The 17,398-nt window shown below is 42.7% G+C and overlaps 1 protein-coding gene across 1 annotated transcript in view; it reads right to left on the bottom strand.

Annotated features, from left to right (window-relative positions):
- Positions 1–17,398, bottom strand: part of nup42 (nucleoporin 42) — a 28,008-nt gene that overhangs the window by 2,001 nt on the left and 8,609 nt on the right. The window contains exons 5-6 of the mRNA XM_048558093.2: positions 12,178–12,264; positions 957–1,038 (exon numbers count right to left, since the gene is read on the bottom strand). Of these exons, the coding sequence (XP_048414050.1) occupies positions 957–1,038; positions 12,178–12,264 (169 nt within the window). The remainder of the gene's footprint in view (positions 1–956; positions 1,039–12,177; positions 12,265–17,398) is intronic.

The following is a 17,398-nucleotide window of genomic DNA, read 5'->3' as shown; positions in this document are numbered from 1 at the left end:
AAACACTCAAATAGTTAGTGAATTAAGCATATCAGCACAGAACAGATGAGCAATCTAGGTTACAGTAGCAAAAAAAAAGAAATTTTAAATGTGAACCGTAACACAATCCATACCAGTTTTGAGAGAAGACGGCTCAATGTGCAAACAAGATGATATTTTTGAAACAAATGCTGGAAAAAGGACTAAATTAATAACTCTGAACACTGATGAAGGGTCTAGGCCCGAAACGTCAGCTTTTGTGCTCCTGAGATGCTGCTGGGCCTGCTGTGTTCATCCAGCCTCACATTTTATTAACTCTGAACACTGCTGCGTTAGGGATGGACCAAATCATCTCCTCTTTAGTTGGAAATATAGAATGAACTTACATTATAAAATAGTTTACTTTCATTGGTACTGTTAAGCATTTTGGCACTGATGTATAACTTGATATGAAGGCCCTCTTGTGCAAAGAATTTTCCAACTACTGTACCCTAATACCTACATTAAGGAATTACAGATGGATGATAATATGTGACTTAATTTGTCATGAACATCTTGAATTGTATTCTTCCCATCAGGAGTGATACAGTTTGGAGCCACAAGAAAGTTTTATATTACATACTAGAGGCATCTCCCTTTTAGCATTAATCAACACTAAACAGCACAGATTCTCAAGACTCCCACACAGCCCCAAGTGCCCAGTTCCCCAGCATTATGTTAAGAGTTGCATTCCTCAAAGGTTTAACTGAAATTCAACATTTTATAGTACAAATATTCTAAAAACGTATCTAGTCAAAACAGATTAAAGTGTTAGTTTGGTGACCACAGATCAATCTTCTGGCTTTTTAAGCAGATGACAGTCCAAAGTGATACAGGAAATTAACTAACATCACTTTTCAGAAATTTTAAAAAGCTTCTATTTTACATAAGTAAATTTATTTAAAACATTCATATTGTAATTGCACATTAATAATTACCAGATGAGCCAAAGGTTGAATTTTGTATTCCACCAAATCCTGTTGCAGGTTTGTGCTGATTTGGTTTTCTCAATTCAGCACCCTGGAGAAACAGAGAAAGAAAACAAAGGTTATATTTTAGAAGTCCCTAAACAAAATTAATCAAGATAATAGACTCCATTTATGCTGCAGAAATTATGGTTGGCAGAAATTCAAATAATTTTCAATCCAGGCAGGTAGTGGTACAGTGCTAAAGAATAGTTATTAAAAACAGTACACAAGTTAGTAATAAATCAACAATAAAGCAACTAGTCTATTAAATGCTTGATTATTCAATACCTAAGAATGACGTCTGTTTTAAGATCTGGCATGAAAATCACTACTAATGAATTAGCAGTTCAGCACAAAACTAAAAACAATAAGAAGTCACATAATGACAGATACAATATGATGGAAAAAAAAGACTGCAGATACTAGAAATCTGAAACAAAAAAAATAGAAATTGCTGAAGAAAATCAGCAGCATCTATGAAGAGAAAGCAGAGTTAACATTTCAGGTCCAGTGACTCTTCTATAAAATGCTTTTGAATAAGGGCCACTGGACCCAAAACACTAACTTTGCTTTCTCTCCACAGATGCTGCTAGACCTACTGACTTTCTGAAAATATAAACGGTAGACATAGTTTAACTGTGCATGTGATGCACACAGTGTGAGAAAAAAAGCAAAAACATATTTCATGACACAACAATGACGGATACATTTTGATGTGAAAAAGTACAGGGATACAAAGAACTACTTTTCAAGTCTGGAATAATAGCTTAGTATTCAATGCTCTAGTCATAAAACAGTTAAAATTACATTTAATCATTTATTCAAAATTTTTGATTTCAGTGCAATTGTTAGAGGACAAGCACCTTTTCATAAGAAAGGGAATTATTTTCATTATCTCAAAAAAAATAGAAGGATTCAGTCAGCATCGATTGCTTTGGTATCAAGTGTAATTATCTGTACACACATCATGTACAAAGAGCTAATTGAATAAAGATAGCTTTAAAGGCGCAGTGGGACTAAAACTGTTGCCGATCAGTTCAGTTCAAATGGTACTAGGAAGTTAACTTCGGCTTATAATTCAACTAAAACTAATTGCTAGGATCAGGAACAACCAATAATACTGAGACATTATGTCATTACTAGAATAACAGAAAATGAATTATTGGAGATAATGGGAACTGCAGATACTGGAGAATCCAAGATAATAAAATGTGAGGCTGGATGAACACAGCAGGCCGAGCAGCATCTCAGGAGCACAAAAGCTGACGTTTCGGGCCTAGACCTTTCATCAGAGAGGGGGATGGGGTGAGGGTTCTGGAATAAATAGGGAGAGAGGGGGAGGCGGACCGAAGATGGAGAGAAAAGAAGATAGGTGGAGAGAGTATAGGTGTGGAGGTAGGGAGGGGATAGGTCAGTCCAGGGAAGACGGACAGGTCAAGGAGATGGGATGAGGTTAGTAGGTAGATGGGGGTGCGGCTTCGGGTGGGAGGAAGGGATGGGTGAGAGGAAGAACAGGTTAGGGAGGCGGAGGCAGAGACAGGTTGGACTGGTTTTGGGATGCAGTGGGTGGATCCACTGTGGTTTCCTCTACATTGGGGAAACCAAGCGGAGGCTTGGAGACCGCTTTGCAGAACACCTCCGCTCAGTTCGCAACAAACAACTGCACCTCCCAGTCGCAAACCATTTCCACTCCCCCTCCCATTCTTCAGATGACATGTCCATCATGGGCCTCCTGCAGTGCCACAATGATGCCACCCGTAGATTGCAGGAACAGCAACTCATATTCCGCCTGGGAACCCTGCAGCCTAATGGTATCAATGTGGACTTCACCAGTTTCAAAATTTCCCCTCCCCCCACTGCACCACACAACCAGCCCAGCTCTTCCCCCCCCACCCACTGCATCCCAAAACCAGTCCAACCTGTCTCTGCCGCCCTAACCTGTTCTTCCTCTCACCCATCCCTTCCTCCCACCCCAAGCCGCACCCCCATCTACCTACTAACCTCATCCCACCTCCTTGACCTGTCCGTCTTCCCTGGACTGACCTATCCCCTCCCTACCTCCCCACCTATACTCTCTCCACCTATCTTCTTTTCTCTCCATCTTCGGTCCGCCTCCCCCTCTCTCCCTATTTATTCCAGAACCCTCACCCCATCCCCCTCTCTGAAGAAGGGTCTAGGCCTGAAACGTCAGATTTTGTGCTCCTGAGATGCTGCTTGGCCTGCTGTGTTCATCCAGCCTCACATTTTATTATAATGAATTATTGGAGCTGGTTTTTCTACAGTCAAGCAGTTCCTATGTACCTATCCTCTTAAAATACATCATCTTAATTGAGTTCAATTGTGTAGAATAGCACACAACTACTGGACACTTCTTTAGCTGACCCCTCTTGCCCTGTGCTTCTATTCCAGCTTTTAAGCAAAAAAAAAGGAATGAAAGTACAGTATTTCATCAATTCCTGGACCCCGCAGATACCAATTTCTGCCACTAGATGAAGTGTGGTCAATCTGCCAACCAGGCAGATAGTGAGCTGGTGTTGATGTGACAGTCCTTCAGTTCTCAGTTCCCCTCACCCATTCTAAATTGTCTTGCCCTGGCCCCAAACATGCTGCACTCTGTTCTTTCAAGTCCAGCTTTGATTATGTTATCAAACTTGTGGCATTGTCATTTGGTAGGCTGTTATCTATTTTTCAGAGGCTGAGCACCAAGTCTCAGACATTTTCTTTTCCTCCACAGGACCACAGCCTCGTTAATGAACATAAAACTTGTTTACAAGGCTGTCACACTAACTCATCTGCTCTATAAATCTTCCTCCTACAGACCTCAATCCTGCACAGTCAGCTTCTACCATCTTCCCAAAATCCACGATAGGGCTGTTGTGGTACACCCATTGTTTCAGTCTGTTCCTGCTCCACTGAACTCATTTCTTTCCATATTGAATACTTCTTCCTCCCTTGTTCAGTCTCTTACCACCTAATTTGTGATTTTTATGATGTTTTATGCCAGTTCCACAATTTCCAGTTTCTTGGCCCCTGCTGCCTTCTCTTTGTCATGGATTTACAATTGCTCTATACTTCCAGATGGGTCCCAGTTATGCCTGTCGCTTTGTGGAGCATGTGAACATTCCCTTTTCAAGTCCTAGTCTTCCCCCTCGCCCCAAGACTCTTCCTCTGATACATCAATGATTGCATCAATATAGCTTCCTGCTCTTGTCTGGAATTCAAAAAATTAATTACTTTCACTTCAAATTTCCATTCTTCTCTCACATTTACCTGGCCACTACATTAATGACACAAGTAGATACTCAGTAAACATTTGAGTCAAAGTTTCTTGCGGATGGATGGATGGAATTCAAAACACAATTAAATCAGACATGATCTAACTGAACTGTGGAACGGACTCAAGGGGACAAGTAAACTTTTTGTATTCCTAATTTGCATGTCTGTAAAAAAGTGACTGCACATGTCTACAAAACAGAAATACCATTTCAAAGACATTAACTTTGTGATACTATCATTTTAAAGGTCTGATAATGTATTGTATAAGAACAATGACACACATTTTGTAGTTAGCAGCAAGTGAAAGATGCTCATTGTTTAAGCTAACAACTTCCTGTGAACTTTTGCACTGTAATTAGCAATTGTTAGAGTCAAATCAACACCGCTCTCTTTACACAAACTGTAATGAGTATTCCAAGATAATAAAATGTGAGGCTGGATGAACACAGCAGGCCATTATCTCTGTAATGAGTATTAGCAGGTTAAGCAAGTGTTTGATTCCACGATCAGATTGAAGAATCCTCACTGAGACAAGCAGAATCTAAAGCAGACAATCCAAGTTAGAATAAATAATTCAATGTGAAATTAATTGTAGAAAGTAAATTTAAGAATAACTAGATCAGATGAGCAGGAAGGCTGACGTTTCGGGCTGACACCCTTCTTCATAATTGGGGGAGGGGAAGGAGGTTCTGAAATACATAGGGAGGGGGAGGCGGATGGCGCATGGGTAGAGGAGAAGATAGGTGGAGAGGAGACAGACAGGTCAAAGAGGCTGGGGTAGATCCAGAAATAGGTGACTGTAGGTGGGAGATAGGTCAGCCCCCGCTTCCCTAGCCTGTCCTTCCTCCCACCTATCCCCCTCAAGACCCAGCCCCATCTTCTACTTAGTAACCTCACTCCTTCCCCTTGACCTGCTCGTCCTCCCTGGGCTGACTGACCTCCTCCCTACCTCCCCACCTGCACTCAACTTTTCTTGGGTCCACCCCTGCCTCTTTGACCTATCTGTCTCCTCCCCACCTCTCTTCTCCTCTGTACATCTTCTATCCACCTCCCCCTCTCTCCCTATTTATTTCAGAAGCCCCATCCCCTCCCCCGTTTCTGAAGAAGGGTCTAGGCCCGAAACGTCAGCCTTCCAGCTCCTCTGCTGCTGCGTGGCTCGTGGTGTTCATCCAGTTCTACAACTTGTTATCTCAGATTCTCCAGCATCTGCAGTTCCTACCATCTCTTAAGAATAGCTATATGGAATTAAGAGAGATGAAAAACAAAAAGCTGAGGTAAAAATAAAAACAAAGTACTGTGGATGTGGGATATCTGAAACCAAACAAAAAGAAAATGCTGGAAAGACTCAGCAGGTCTGGCAGCATCTGTGGAGAGAAAAGCAGAGTTAACATCTGGATCCAGTTACCCTTCTTCAGGAGGTAACAAAAAAATTATATTTCCAAAATTTATTAACACCTTAAAGGGCAAGACAAGTCGAAAATAATTTTGAGGTTGTAGACATGATCACCCAGCTGGTGGATTTGGTTGCAAACATTTCATCACCCTGCTAGTTAACATCGTCAGTGCACCGTGGTGAAGCGTTGGTGTTCTGTCCCATTTGTTATTTATATGCCTCAATTTGTTGGAGTGTTTGGTACCACTTCCGGTCTGTTTCTGAACGGTGTGTACACAGTGTCTAATTCAAAAAGTGTTTGTTGATGGAGTTCCGATTAGAATACCAGGCCTCCAGGAATTCCCTGGCCTGTCTCTGTTTGGCTTGTGCGATTATGGATGTGTTGTATGGAACTGGAGGAACCAAGCAGGCCAGGCAGCATTGGAGGAGCAGGAAAGTTGATGTTTCGGGTTGGGACCCTTCTTCTTTTTCTGACCCGAAACGTCAACTTTCCTGCTCCTCCAATGCTGCCCGGCCTGCTGTGTTCCTCCAGCTCCACACTGTATTATCTCAGACTCCAGCATCTGCAGTTCTTATGATCTCTATGGAGGTGTTGTCCCAGTTGAATTAGTGTCCCTCGTTGTCTATACATAGTGAGAATTGCTGATGTCACTTGGCGGCTAGCTGGGGTTCATGTATCCACATTGTCAGTTTTCTTCTGGTTTGGCCAATGCAGTGTTTCTCACAGTCCTTGCATGGTATTTTATACATTATGTCGGTTTTGCTGGTTTTGGGTATAGGATCCTTTGTGTTCATCAGTAGCTGTCGTGGGTTGGCTTTCGGTCTGTAGGCTACCCTGATGCTGAGGGGTCTGAGTTGTCGTGGTCATCTCTGAAATGTACATCAGGGTGATTAGTGAATCTGGTCATGTTGTCTCTTCCCATTACGGTCTGTCTCTGAGGTAATGGTGGACTGTGTTTTTTGGGTATCCATTCCTCTTGAAGACTGTGTAGGTGTTCCTTTTCTGTTTTGCGTAGTTTCAGGTTGCTGTAATGTGCTGTGGTTCATTTAAACAGTGTCCTGATGCAGCTACATTTGTGGACGATGGGGTGGTTGCTTGTGTAATTGAGTATCCGGTCTGTATGTGTAGTCTTTCTATAGAGTTTTGAGAAGATTTGTAGCTCAGGTTGAGGTTCTGGATGTGAGTTTGCTTGCTGAGCCGCAAGGTTAGTTTTCAGACGTTTCGTCACCATTCTAGGTAACATCATCAGTGAGCCTCCGACGAAGCACTGGTGTTATGTCCCGCTTTCTATTTATCTGGTGAGGTTTCCTTGGGTTGGTGATGTCATGTCCTGCATTGGTGATGTCATTTCCTGTTCTTTTTCTCAGGGGATGGTAGATTGATTTGGAGCCAGTGTGTTTGTTGATGGAGTTCCGGTTGGAATGCCATGCTTCTAGGAATTCTCATGCATGTCTCTGTTTGGCTTGTCCTAGGGTGGATGTGTTGTCCCAATCAAAGTGGTGTCCTTCCTTATCTGTATGTAAGGATACGAGTGATAGTGGGTCATGTCGTTTTGTGGCTAGTTGATGTTCATGTATCCTGGTGGCTAGCTTTCTGCCAGTTTGTCCAATGTAGTGTTTGTCACAGTTCTTGCGAGGTATTTTGTAGATGATGTTCGTTTTGTTTGTTGTCTGTATAGAGTTTTTTAAGTTCGTTAGCTGCTGTTTTAGTGTGTTGGTGGGTTTGTGGGCTACCCTGATGCCAAGGGGTCCGAGTAGTCTAGCAGTCATTTCGGAAATGTCTTTGATGTAGGGGAGAGTGGTTATGGTTTCTGGGCCCGTTTTGTCTGTTTGTTTGGGTTTGTTGCTGAGGAATCGGCGGACTGTGTTCATAGGGTACCCATTCTTTTTGATTACACTGTATAGGTGGTAATTTTCCTCTGCTCTGTGTGGTGGCTCGTTGGAATAATGTTCTAATGCAGCTTCGTTTGTGGGTGTTGGGATGGTTGCTCCTGTAGTTCAGTATTTGGTCCGTATGTGTTGTTTTCCTGTAGACGCTGGTTTGAAGTTCCCTATTGGCTGTTCGCTCTACTGTGACATCTAGGAATGAAAGTTTGTTGTTGTTTTCCTCCTCTTTTGTGAATGTTATGCCAGTAACGGTATTACTGATGGTCTTGAATGTTTCCTCTAATTTGTTTTGTTTAGTGATGACAAAGGTGTCATCCACATAGCGGACCCGAAGTTTGGGTTGGATGATTGGCAGAGCTGTTTGTTCCAGTCTCTGCATTACTGCCTCTGCTAAGAACCCTGATATCAGAGATCCCATGGGTGTACCGTTGGTTTGTCTGTAGGTTTTGTTATTGAAAGTGGAGTGGGTGGTGCGGCATAGGTCCACTAGCTTGATGATGTTGTCCTTGCTGATGAGGTTAGTGGTGTCTGGTGTATGTGTCTTCTGTTCTTCTAATAGTGTCGTCAGTGTTTCTTTGGCCAGGTTGATGTTGATGGATGTGAACAGGGCTATTACGTCAAAGGAGACCATTATTTCATCCTCTTCTATCTTGGTGTCTTTGACGGTGTTCAGGAATTCTTGGGTGGAGCGAATGGAGTGGTGGGAGTCTTCTACTAGGTGTTTTAGTCTTTGTAGTTCCTTGGCTAATCTGTAGGTTGGTGTTCCAGGTAGCGACACTGTGGGTCTGAGGGGGGCTCCTGGTTTGTGAATTTTTGGTAGTCCGTAGAAGCATGGTGTGTTGGATCCATCTGGTTTCATTTTTTGGAAGTCTCTCTTGTTTAATTCTCCAGATTTTTGAAGTTTTTTGAGTAAGGCTGTGATTCAGTTCTCTAGTTGTGGGGTCGGGTCTATCGCCACCTGTTGGTGAGTGTCGTTATCTGCAAGCAGTGCGTTCGCTTTCTCAATGTAGTGTGTTTGGTTTAAGATGACTGTCAAGCGTCCTTTGTCTGCAGGTAGGATAACGATGTTTTTATCTTTTTTAGAGTCCTTTTAGGGCTTTCCTTTCTTATGTATTGAGTGTGTTTTCTTCCTTTTTCCTGCTTAGTGTTGGTGCGACTGTCTGTCTGATGGTTTGCTGGGTTTCTTCTGTGAGTTTGTTGTCTTTCAGTGTTGCTTCTAACGCTGCTAAGAAATCTTTCTTGTCCGCATCCCGCAAGTTGTAATTTAATCCTCTTACTAAGACGGCTTTTTCAGTGTCTGTTAATGGTCGGTCAGATAAGTTTTTTTAAATCCATGCTTCTGTGTTGTCTGTGTTGTTATTTTGTGTGAGTTTGTCTAGTTTTTTCGTTTTCTGTGTTTGCCATTGTCTGATGTCTATGGCTCGTTGTACTGTGTCTATCCATTCATGGTCTGTCGCGTTAGTGAGTAAAGTTTTTTGGCGCGAAATTTCCTGGTTGTATTTATGGAGTCTGATGTGAGCATCATTGATCATTTCTTGAAGCATTCTGCGGCCGTTTTGCTCAGCTATTCTTTTGGCTAGTGGGGTGTTAAGGGGAGGTTTGTATTTGAGACATTTGGGTAGTACCTGTTTCCTTAGGCATTCATGCAGGAAGTACAGCTGTTCGCGGGTGGCACTCTGTCGGATGGCATTGGTTTCCCATCTTCAGGCCAGTTTTAGCGTAATGCACCAACAGGTGCTAGCGAGTTTTGAGAAGATTTGTAGCTCAGGTTGAGGTTCTGGATGTGAGTTTGCTCGCTGAGCTGCAAGGTTAGTTTTCAGACGTTTCGTCACCATTCTAGGTAACATCATCAGTGAACCTCCGACGAAGCGCTGGTGTTATGTCCCGCTTTCTATTTATCTGGTTAGGTTTCCTTGGGTTTGGTGATGTCATTTCCTGTGTTGGTGATGTCATTTCCTGTTCTTTTTCTCAGGGGATGGTAGATTGATTTGGAGCCAATGTGTTTGTTGATGGAGTTCCGGTTGGAATGCCATGCTTCTATGAATTCTCGTGAGTGTCTCTGTTTGGCTTGTCCTAGGATGGATGTGTTGTCCCAATCAAAGTGGTGTCCTTCCTCATCTGTATGTAAGGATACGAGTGATAGTGGGTCATGTTGTTTTGTGGCTAGTTGATGTTCATGTATCCTGGTGGCTAGCTTGTTTGTCCAATGTAGTGTTTTAATGTAGAAAGCTAGCCACCAGGATACATGAACATCAACTAGCCACAAAACAACATGACCCACTATCACTCGTATCCTTACATACAGATGAGGAAGGACACCACTTTGATTGGGACAACACATCCATCCTAGGACAAGCCAAACAGAGACACTCACGAGAATTCATAGAAGCATGGCATTCCAACCGGAACTCCATCAACAAACACATTGGCTCCAAATCAATCTACCATCCCCTGAGAAAAAGAACAGGAAATGACATCACCAACCCAAGGAAACCTAACCAGATAAATAGAAAGCGGGACATAACACCAGCGCTTCGTCAGAGGTTCACTGATGATGTTACCTAGAATGGTGACGAAACGTCTGAAAACTAACCTTCCAGCTCAGCGAGCGAACTCACATCCAGAGTCTTTCTATTTATGCTAGTCTGGAGTTCCCTGTTATTTTTGTTTTCTATCATTATGTCTAGGAAGGGTAGTCTGTTGTTGTTCTCTTCTTTTTCGAATTTTCTGCCGATGAGGATGTTGTTTGCGTGTCGGTGGGTTTCTTCTAGTTTTGTGCATTTGATAATCATGAAGGTGTGATCTACATAGCGGACCCAGAGCTCGGGTTGTATAGTGGTGAGTGCTGTTCCTGTCCTGGGTTGTCTGCCTACTTGATTTGTCCAGTAGTGTGGCAACAGTCTCTTTGGCTAAGTCGATGTTTATGGATGTAAATAGTGCTGTTACATCGAAAAACATCATCTCATCCTCGACCATGTTGAGGAATTCTTGGTATAAAAGTGGAAGTAGTGTCAACTAAATATTTCAATTTCTGTTGTAGGTCTGAGGGGTCCCCCAGTTTGAGTAACTTGGGCAGGGCATAGAAGTGGGGTGTGTTGGGTCCCTCTGGCTTCATTTTTTTGTTAGGAGACATCAACAAGTAATTTCTTCAGGGTCTTTGCAACTGTTCCCTGATGGTGGTGTCAGGTCTATCGCCATCTGTTGGCAGGTATCAGCATCTGCTAGTAGTGCATTAGCTTTCTCAATATATTGAGCTCTATTGGGGATAACTGTCATGCATCCTTTGGCTGTTGGTAAGATTACAATGTTCCTGTCTTTCTTGAGCCTTTCCTGGGCTTTCCTCTTTTCTGTGTTCAATGGGTTCTACTTACCTTTTTTTTTGCTCAGTATAGGGACTGTCTGTCTGATGGTCTGTTGTACTTCCACAAGTCTATTGCTCTTTAGTGTCAATTCCAGTGCAGCCAGGCAGTCAATCTTTGGTGCATCTCTGTAATTATAATTCAGTCTACATACTAGGAGTGTCTTCTCAGTGTCTGTGAGTGGCCGGTCTGAGATGTTTTTAAATCCATGAATCTGTGTTGTCAGTGTCACTGATGCAGCTGATTTTGGTCAGTTTTTCTTGGAGGGCTATTCTCTTCTCTGTTACGGTATTTTGCTGTTTTGTATGCTGATGACTTGTTCCACTGTGGATGTCCATTCCTGGTCCGTTGCATTGTAAGAGAGTTTTTGGTGTGCAATCTCTGGCTTGTATTTGTTGAGGCAGTTGTGGGCATTGTTGATCATAACCCCTATCATTCTGCATCCATTCTGTTCAGCTGTCCTCCATACCTGTGGACTGTTGATAGGCAGTTTATATGCTAAGCTTTGTGGTAGTACCTGCTTTCTGAGATATTTGTGCAGCAAGTATAGTTGTTTGCGGGTCGCGCTCAGCCAGATGGCTTTTGTTTCCCATCCGTGGCCCAGTTTGAGGGTGTTGCACCTGTAGGTGTATAAAGTTTGAGAAGATCTGCAGCTGGGGTTGTGGTCGAGGTTGTAGACATGCACGCTGAGTCGGTGGGTTTGGTTGCAAGCATTCTGTCATCCTGCCAGGTAACGTCATTGGTGCACTTCCAGTTGTTACCAAGCAGGGTGGCAAAATGCTTGCAACCAAGCCCACTGGCTCAGCGTGCATGTTTACAACCTCATCCACAACCCAAGCTACAAATCTTCTTGAAAACTTTACACGTTAATTTTCAGTGTCAGCGTCAGAGAGATTGTTTAGCAGCAGTCAACATTGACAATGCTGTTAAAAATTGAAATGTAATTAAATGGGCAAATTCTAACCTTTTCTGGAATGTTTAGTGGGTATCTAGTACATAAGTACCACAAATTTATGCATTTCCACCTAAATTAGATTGGAGGAGGGCAGGATAATGCAAATAGCTATTTCCTGATTTCAATATTCAATTGCACATGCACAGATGCCAGAAGTTGCTCTGATTTATTCCATAAATATGGTGATAATAGTTTCACTCTTACTTCCACTACAAAATCTAAGCCAACTGTAACAATTTTTTAAAATGACATTTATACAAATTAATTAGCATTTTACTTTTACATTCATGTTTTCAGAGTCTTTTCTTGATTACAGCTTACCATTGAACTTCTTACAGATGAATTTGGTTTCTTAATTTCAAGCATTCGGTTCCTCTGTTGATTTGACAACTGTCTAATGGAATCAGCCTACAGCAAAATTCAACAAATTAAAGAACACTTCAGACTAACAATTAAAAATTAACATCACACATCATGCACTAAACATAACTGTTCAAACTCAGTAATTAACAACACTGGCCATTAAATCTACAGGACTGGAGTTTAAAAAAGCAGATGTTATGTGGAAGCTATAAAACCCTGGTTTGATCTCACTTACAGTACTGTGAACAGATCTGGGCACCACACCTTAGGAAGGGTATATCGACCTTCAAGAGAATACCACACGGTTTGTAAGTATAATAGCTGAACTTCAGGGGCTAAGTTATGAAGACAGATCATAAAAGTTAGGCCTGTTCTCTCTAGAATTTAGAAGATTCAGAAATGATCTGATCAAAATCTTTAAGATATGAATGGGAAATGGGCGATGAAGATAAGACTATTTTCATTAGCGAGTTTTGAGAAGGTTTGTAGCTCAGGTTGAGTTTCTGGATGTGAGTTTGCTCGCTGAGCTGGAAGGTTAGTTTTCAAACGTTTCGTCACCATTCTAGATAACATCATCAGTGAGCCTCCGACGAAGCCTTCACAGCATTGTCACTGATGATGTTACCTAGAATGGTGACGTAATGTCTGAAAACTAACCTTCCAGCTCAGCGAGCAAACTCACATCCAGAAACTATTTTCATTGGTTGAGGATTCTAGAACTTGGGGCCAAGCCTTAAAATTCAGGCCAAACTACGTTAGGAAGCACTTCTGCACACAAAGGATGATAAATGTTCAGAACCCTCTTCCACAAATGGCAGTTGACATGAGATGATTTGTAAATTTTAAATCTGAGATAGATAAATTTTTGTTAAGCAAAGATATTGAGGAATACGGGCAAAAGGTAGGTATAGCAGTTAAGACACAGATCAGCTATGACCTCAAAGAATGGCAGAACAAACTTGAGGGCTGAATGTTCTACTCCTATTCCTATGTCTTGTTTCTTCCTCATAGCAACATTTGAATTATTTTAAATTATTTCTTAAACTATTGTTTCAAAACAAAACAAAGAAGAATTAGATGGACATTCGGCTCAGAACATAAGTCTACTTGCTGTCAGTCAGCAAGTTATTCCAAATATTTTGGATGCTGACCTTCCCGTTCAAGGCAACGACTAACCAGAAATGCCAATAATTTAAAAATTCCATGTTGGATTGCACAGCTTCATTTATGCCCTTGAAGTTCATGAAAATAAAGTAATTATTTTGTTTCTAAATCATTAATAACATAGCGACATGCAAGGCCTGAGCCTGTAGATCATGCATAATTAAACAAGCATCCCAAAATGGAATTGATTTTAAAAAAAACTTTAGATTCCAGTTTATTAAAACGTTATAGAGGTGCTTCAGTTCACTTAAACATACCCACATTCACAAATGTCAATGTGTCCTCATTTTGACTGAGATCAATGGAACGTATTCCAACGACAGCATAAGACGAATTGGAGCAAGTTAGTAAGATTTGAGGATGACGACATGACTGCCAAGCTGATTCAGTGTGCTGCATGCATGATGTGGGAGGTCAGGGACACTGATGATGTTTCTGGCTCCTATAACTGTGTAAGTGTGTACACATTCAGCTTCTGAAGGAGGTTGTTGCAGCACTGAAGAAAGAACTAGAAGACCTCAGGCTCATCTGAGAGAATGAGAATTTTCTGGACAGGACCTTCAGCAAGGTCACTACACCGAGGATACTTGAAGAGAGAAGGGGGATGTCGATGACAAAGGAAGACATGAATGAAGTACAAGCGACCCCAGGGGAAGCAGCTATTGTAAACAGGCTGACTGTCTTGGAAACTGCCGAGACAGACGACACTGCCAGTCCGAGAGGTGGACAGGTCTGCAAGTCAAAAATTGCTGTAGAGGCAGAGCCGAGAAGTCAGTCATCACGGAGAGCTGTGGCAATAGGGGACTCCATTGTGAGAGGGACTGACAGGGGTTTCTGTGGCAACAGGCAAGATTTGAGGATGGTGTGTTGCCTTCCTGGTGCCAGGATCCAGGACGTCACTGATAGAGTGCAGTGAATCCTCAAGGGTGAAGGTGAAGACCCAGAGGTGGTGGTGCATGTCGGCAAAAATGACGTCAGGAAGAAAAGGAGGAGCATTCTACAGCGGGACTTCAGAGAACTCGGAAGAAGGCTGAAAAGCAGGACTTCCAGGGTGCTTATCTCTGGTTTGCTTCCAATTCCTCAAGCTGGAGAGGGCAGGAACAGAGAGATAATGGACCTGAACGTGTGGCTGAGGGACTGGTGTCGGAAGCAAGGATTTAAATTCTTGGATCACTGGGGTATGTTTTGGGGTAAGAATAAATTGTACAGGAGGGACGGTTTGCATCTTAATATTCGGGGGACCAGCTTTCTGGCAGGCAGGTTTGCAACTGCAACACAGGTGTGTTTAAACTAAGTAATGGGGGGGGGGGGGGGCAAACTGGAAATTTAAGAATGAAGTTAAAAGGAAAGTGAGAATAAGAGAGGTTAAGGAGGACAACAGAATCAACAGAGCAGAAAACTCAAGAAGGGATCGTACAGTATGGCCAAGTGAAATACGGACTGATAGGAAGGGTGAGGGGAGAAACAAATTAAAAATATTATATATGAATGCAAGAAGCATAAGATATAAGATGGAAGAGCTTGAGGCTCAGTTGGAAGTTGGCAAGTATGATGTTGTGGGGATAACTGAGACGTGGCTTCAAGTGGACAGGGCCTGGGAAATGAAGGCTATACGTGCTATCGAAAGGACAGACCGGTGGGCAGAGGGGGTGGGGTAGCCCTGTTGGTGAGGAATGATATTCGGTCCTTTGCGAGGGGGGACATAGAGTCAGGAGATGTAGAGTCAGTATGGATAGAGCTGAGAAATTCTAAGGGTAGAAAGACCCTAATGAGAGTTATCTCCAGGCCCCCAAACAGTAGTCAGGAGGTAGGGTGCAGGTTGAATCAAGAGTTGAAATTGGCCTGTCACAAAGGTATAACTACAGTTGTTATGGGAGATTTCAACATGCGGGTAGACTGGGAGAATCAGGATGGTACTGGACCACAAGAAAGGGAGTTTGTTGAGTGCCTCCGAGATGGATTCTTAGAACAGCTTATACTGGAGCCTACCAGGGAGGCGGCAATTCTGGATCTGGTGTTGTGCAATGAACCGGATTTGATCAGGGACCTCAAAGTAAAGGAGCCATTAGGAGGTAGTGACCATAATATGATACGTTTTAATCTGCAGTTTGAGAGGGAGAAGGGAGAATCGGAAGTGTCAGTATTGCAGTTGAATAAAGGGAACTATGGAGCTATGAGGGAGGAGCTGGCCAAAGTTCAGTGGTACAATACCCTATCAGGGATGGCAGTGGAACAACAATGGCAGGTATTTCTGAATATAATGCAGAAGGTGCAGGATCAGTTCATACCAAAGAGGAAGAAAGATCCTAACGGGAGGCGGGGGCAGCCGTGGCTGACGAGGGAAGTTAAGGACTGTATAAAAATAAAAGAGAAGTATAACATAGCAAAGATGAGTGGGAAGCCGGAGGACTGGGAAGCTTTTAAAGAGCAACAGCGGATAACTAAAAAGGCAATACACAGAGAAAAGATGAACTATGAAGGAAAACTGGCCAAAAATATAAAGGAGGATAGTAAAAGCTTTTTTAGGTATGTGAAAAGAGAAAAAATGGTTACGACTAAAATTGGGCCGTTGAGGTCAGAAACGGGTGAATTTATTATGGGGGACAAGGAAATGGCAGATGAGTTGAATAAGTACTTTGGATCTGTCTTCACTAGGGAAGACACAAGCAATCTCCCAGATGCAGTGGTGGCTGAAGGACCGAGGGTAATGGACGAACTGAAGGGTATTTATATTAGGCAGGAAATGGTGTTGGATAGACTGTTAGGTCTGAAGGCTGATAAGTCCCCGGGACCTGATGGTCTGCATCACAGGGTACTTAAGGAGGTGGCTCTAGAAATTGTGGACGCGTTGATAATTATTTTCCAAGGTTCTATAGATTCAGGATCAGTTCCTGCGGATTGGAGGGTGGCAAATGTTGTCCCACTTTTCAAGAAAGGAGGGAGAGAGAAAACAGGAAATTACAGACCGGTTAGCCTGACGTCAGTGGTGGGAAAGATGCTGGAGTCAATTATAAAAGATGAAATTACGATTCATTTGGATAGCAGTAACAGGATAGGTCAGAGTCAGCATGGATTAACGAAGGGGAAATCGTGCTTGACCAATCTTCTGGAATTTTTTGAGGATATATCTATGAAGATGGATAAGGGAGAGCCAGTGAATGTAGTGTACCTGGACTTTCAGAAAGCCTTTGATAAAGTCCCGCATAGGAGATTGGTGAACAAAATTAGGGCACATGGTATTGGGGGCAAAATACTGAGTTGGACTGAATATTCGCTGGCTGACAGGAAGCAAAGAGACGGGTCCCTTTCAGAATGGCAGGCAGTGACCAGTGGGGTACCACAAGGTTCAGTGCTGGGACCGCAGCTGTTTACGATATATATTAATGATATAGACGAAGGCATTAGAAGTAATATTAGCAAATTTGCTGATGACACAAAGTTGGGTGGTAGTGTGAAATGTGAGGAGGATGTTATTGGAATACAGGGTGACTTGGACAGGCTAGGTGAGTGGACGGATGTACGGCAGATGCAGTTTAATGTGGATAAATGTGTGGTTATACACTTTGGTGGCAAGAACAGGAAGGCAGATTACTATCTCAATGGAGTCGAGTTAGGTAAAGGGGAAGCACAACGAGATCTAGGTGTTCTTGTACATCAGTCAATGAAAGCAAGCATGCAGGTACAGCAGGTAGTGAAGAAAGCTAATAGCATGCTGGCCTTCATCACAAGAGGAATTGAGTACAGGAGCAAAGAGGTTCTTCTGCAGCTGTACAGGGCCCTGGTGAGACCGCACCTGGAGTATTATGTCCAGTTTTGGTCTCCCAATTTGAGGAAGGACATTGTTGCTATTGAGGGAGTGCAGCGTAGGTTCACAAGGTCAATTCCCAGAATGGCAGGACTATCATATGTTGAAAGATAGGAGCCACTGGGCTTGTATACTCTTGAATTTAGAAGGATGAGAGGGGATCTGATTGAGACGTATAAGATTATTAAGGGATTAGACACTGTGGAGGCA

This window comes from Stegostoma tigrinum, chromosome 2, assembly GCF_030684315.1.
Source record: "Stegostoma tigrinum isolate sSteTig4 chromosome 2, sSteTig4.hap1, whole genome shotgun sequence".
In the NCBI taxonomy this organism is placed as follows: Eukaryota; Metazoa; Chordata; class Chondrichthyes; order Orectolobiformes; family Stegostomatidae; genus Stegostoma; species Stegostoma tigrinum.
This window is presented reverse-complemented; position numbering and strand designations above follow the sequence as displayed.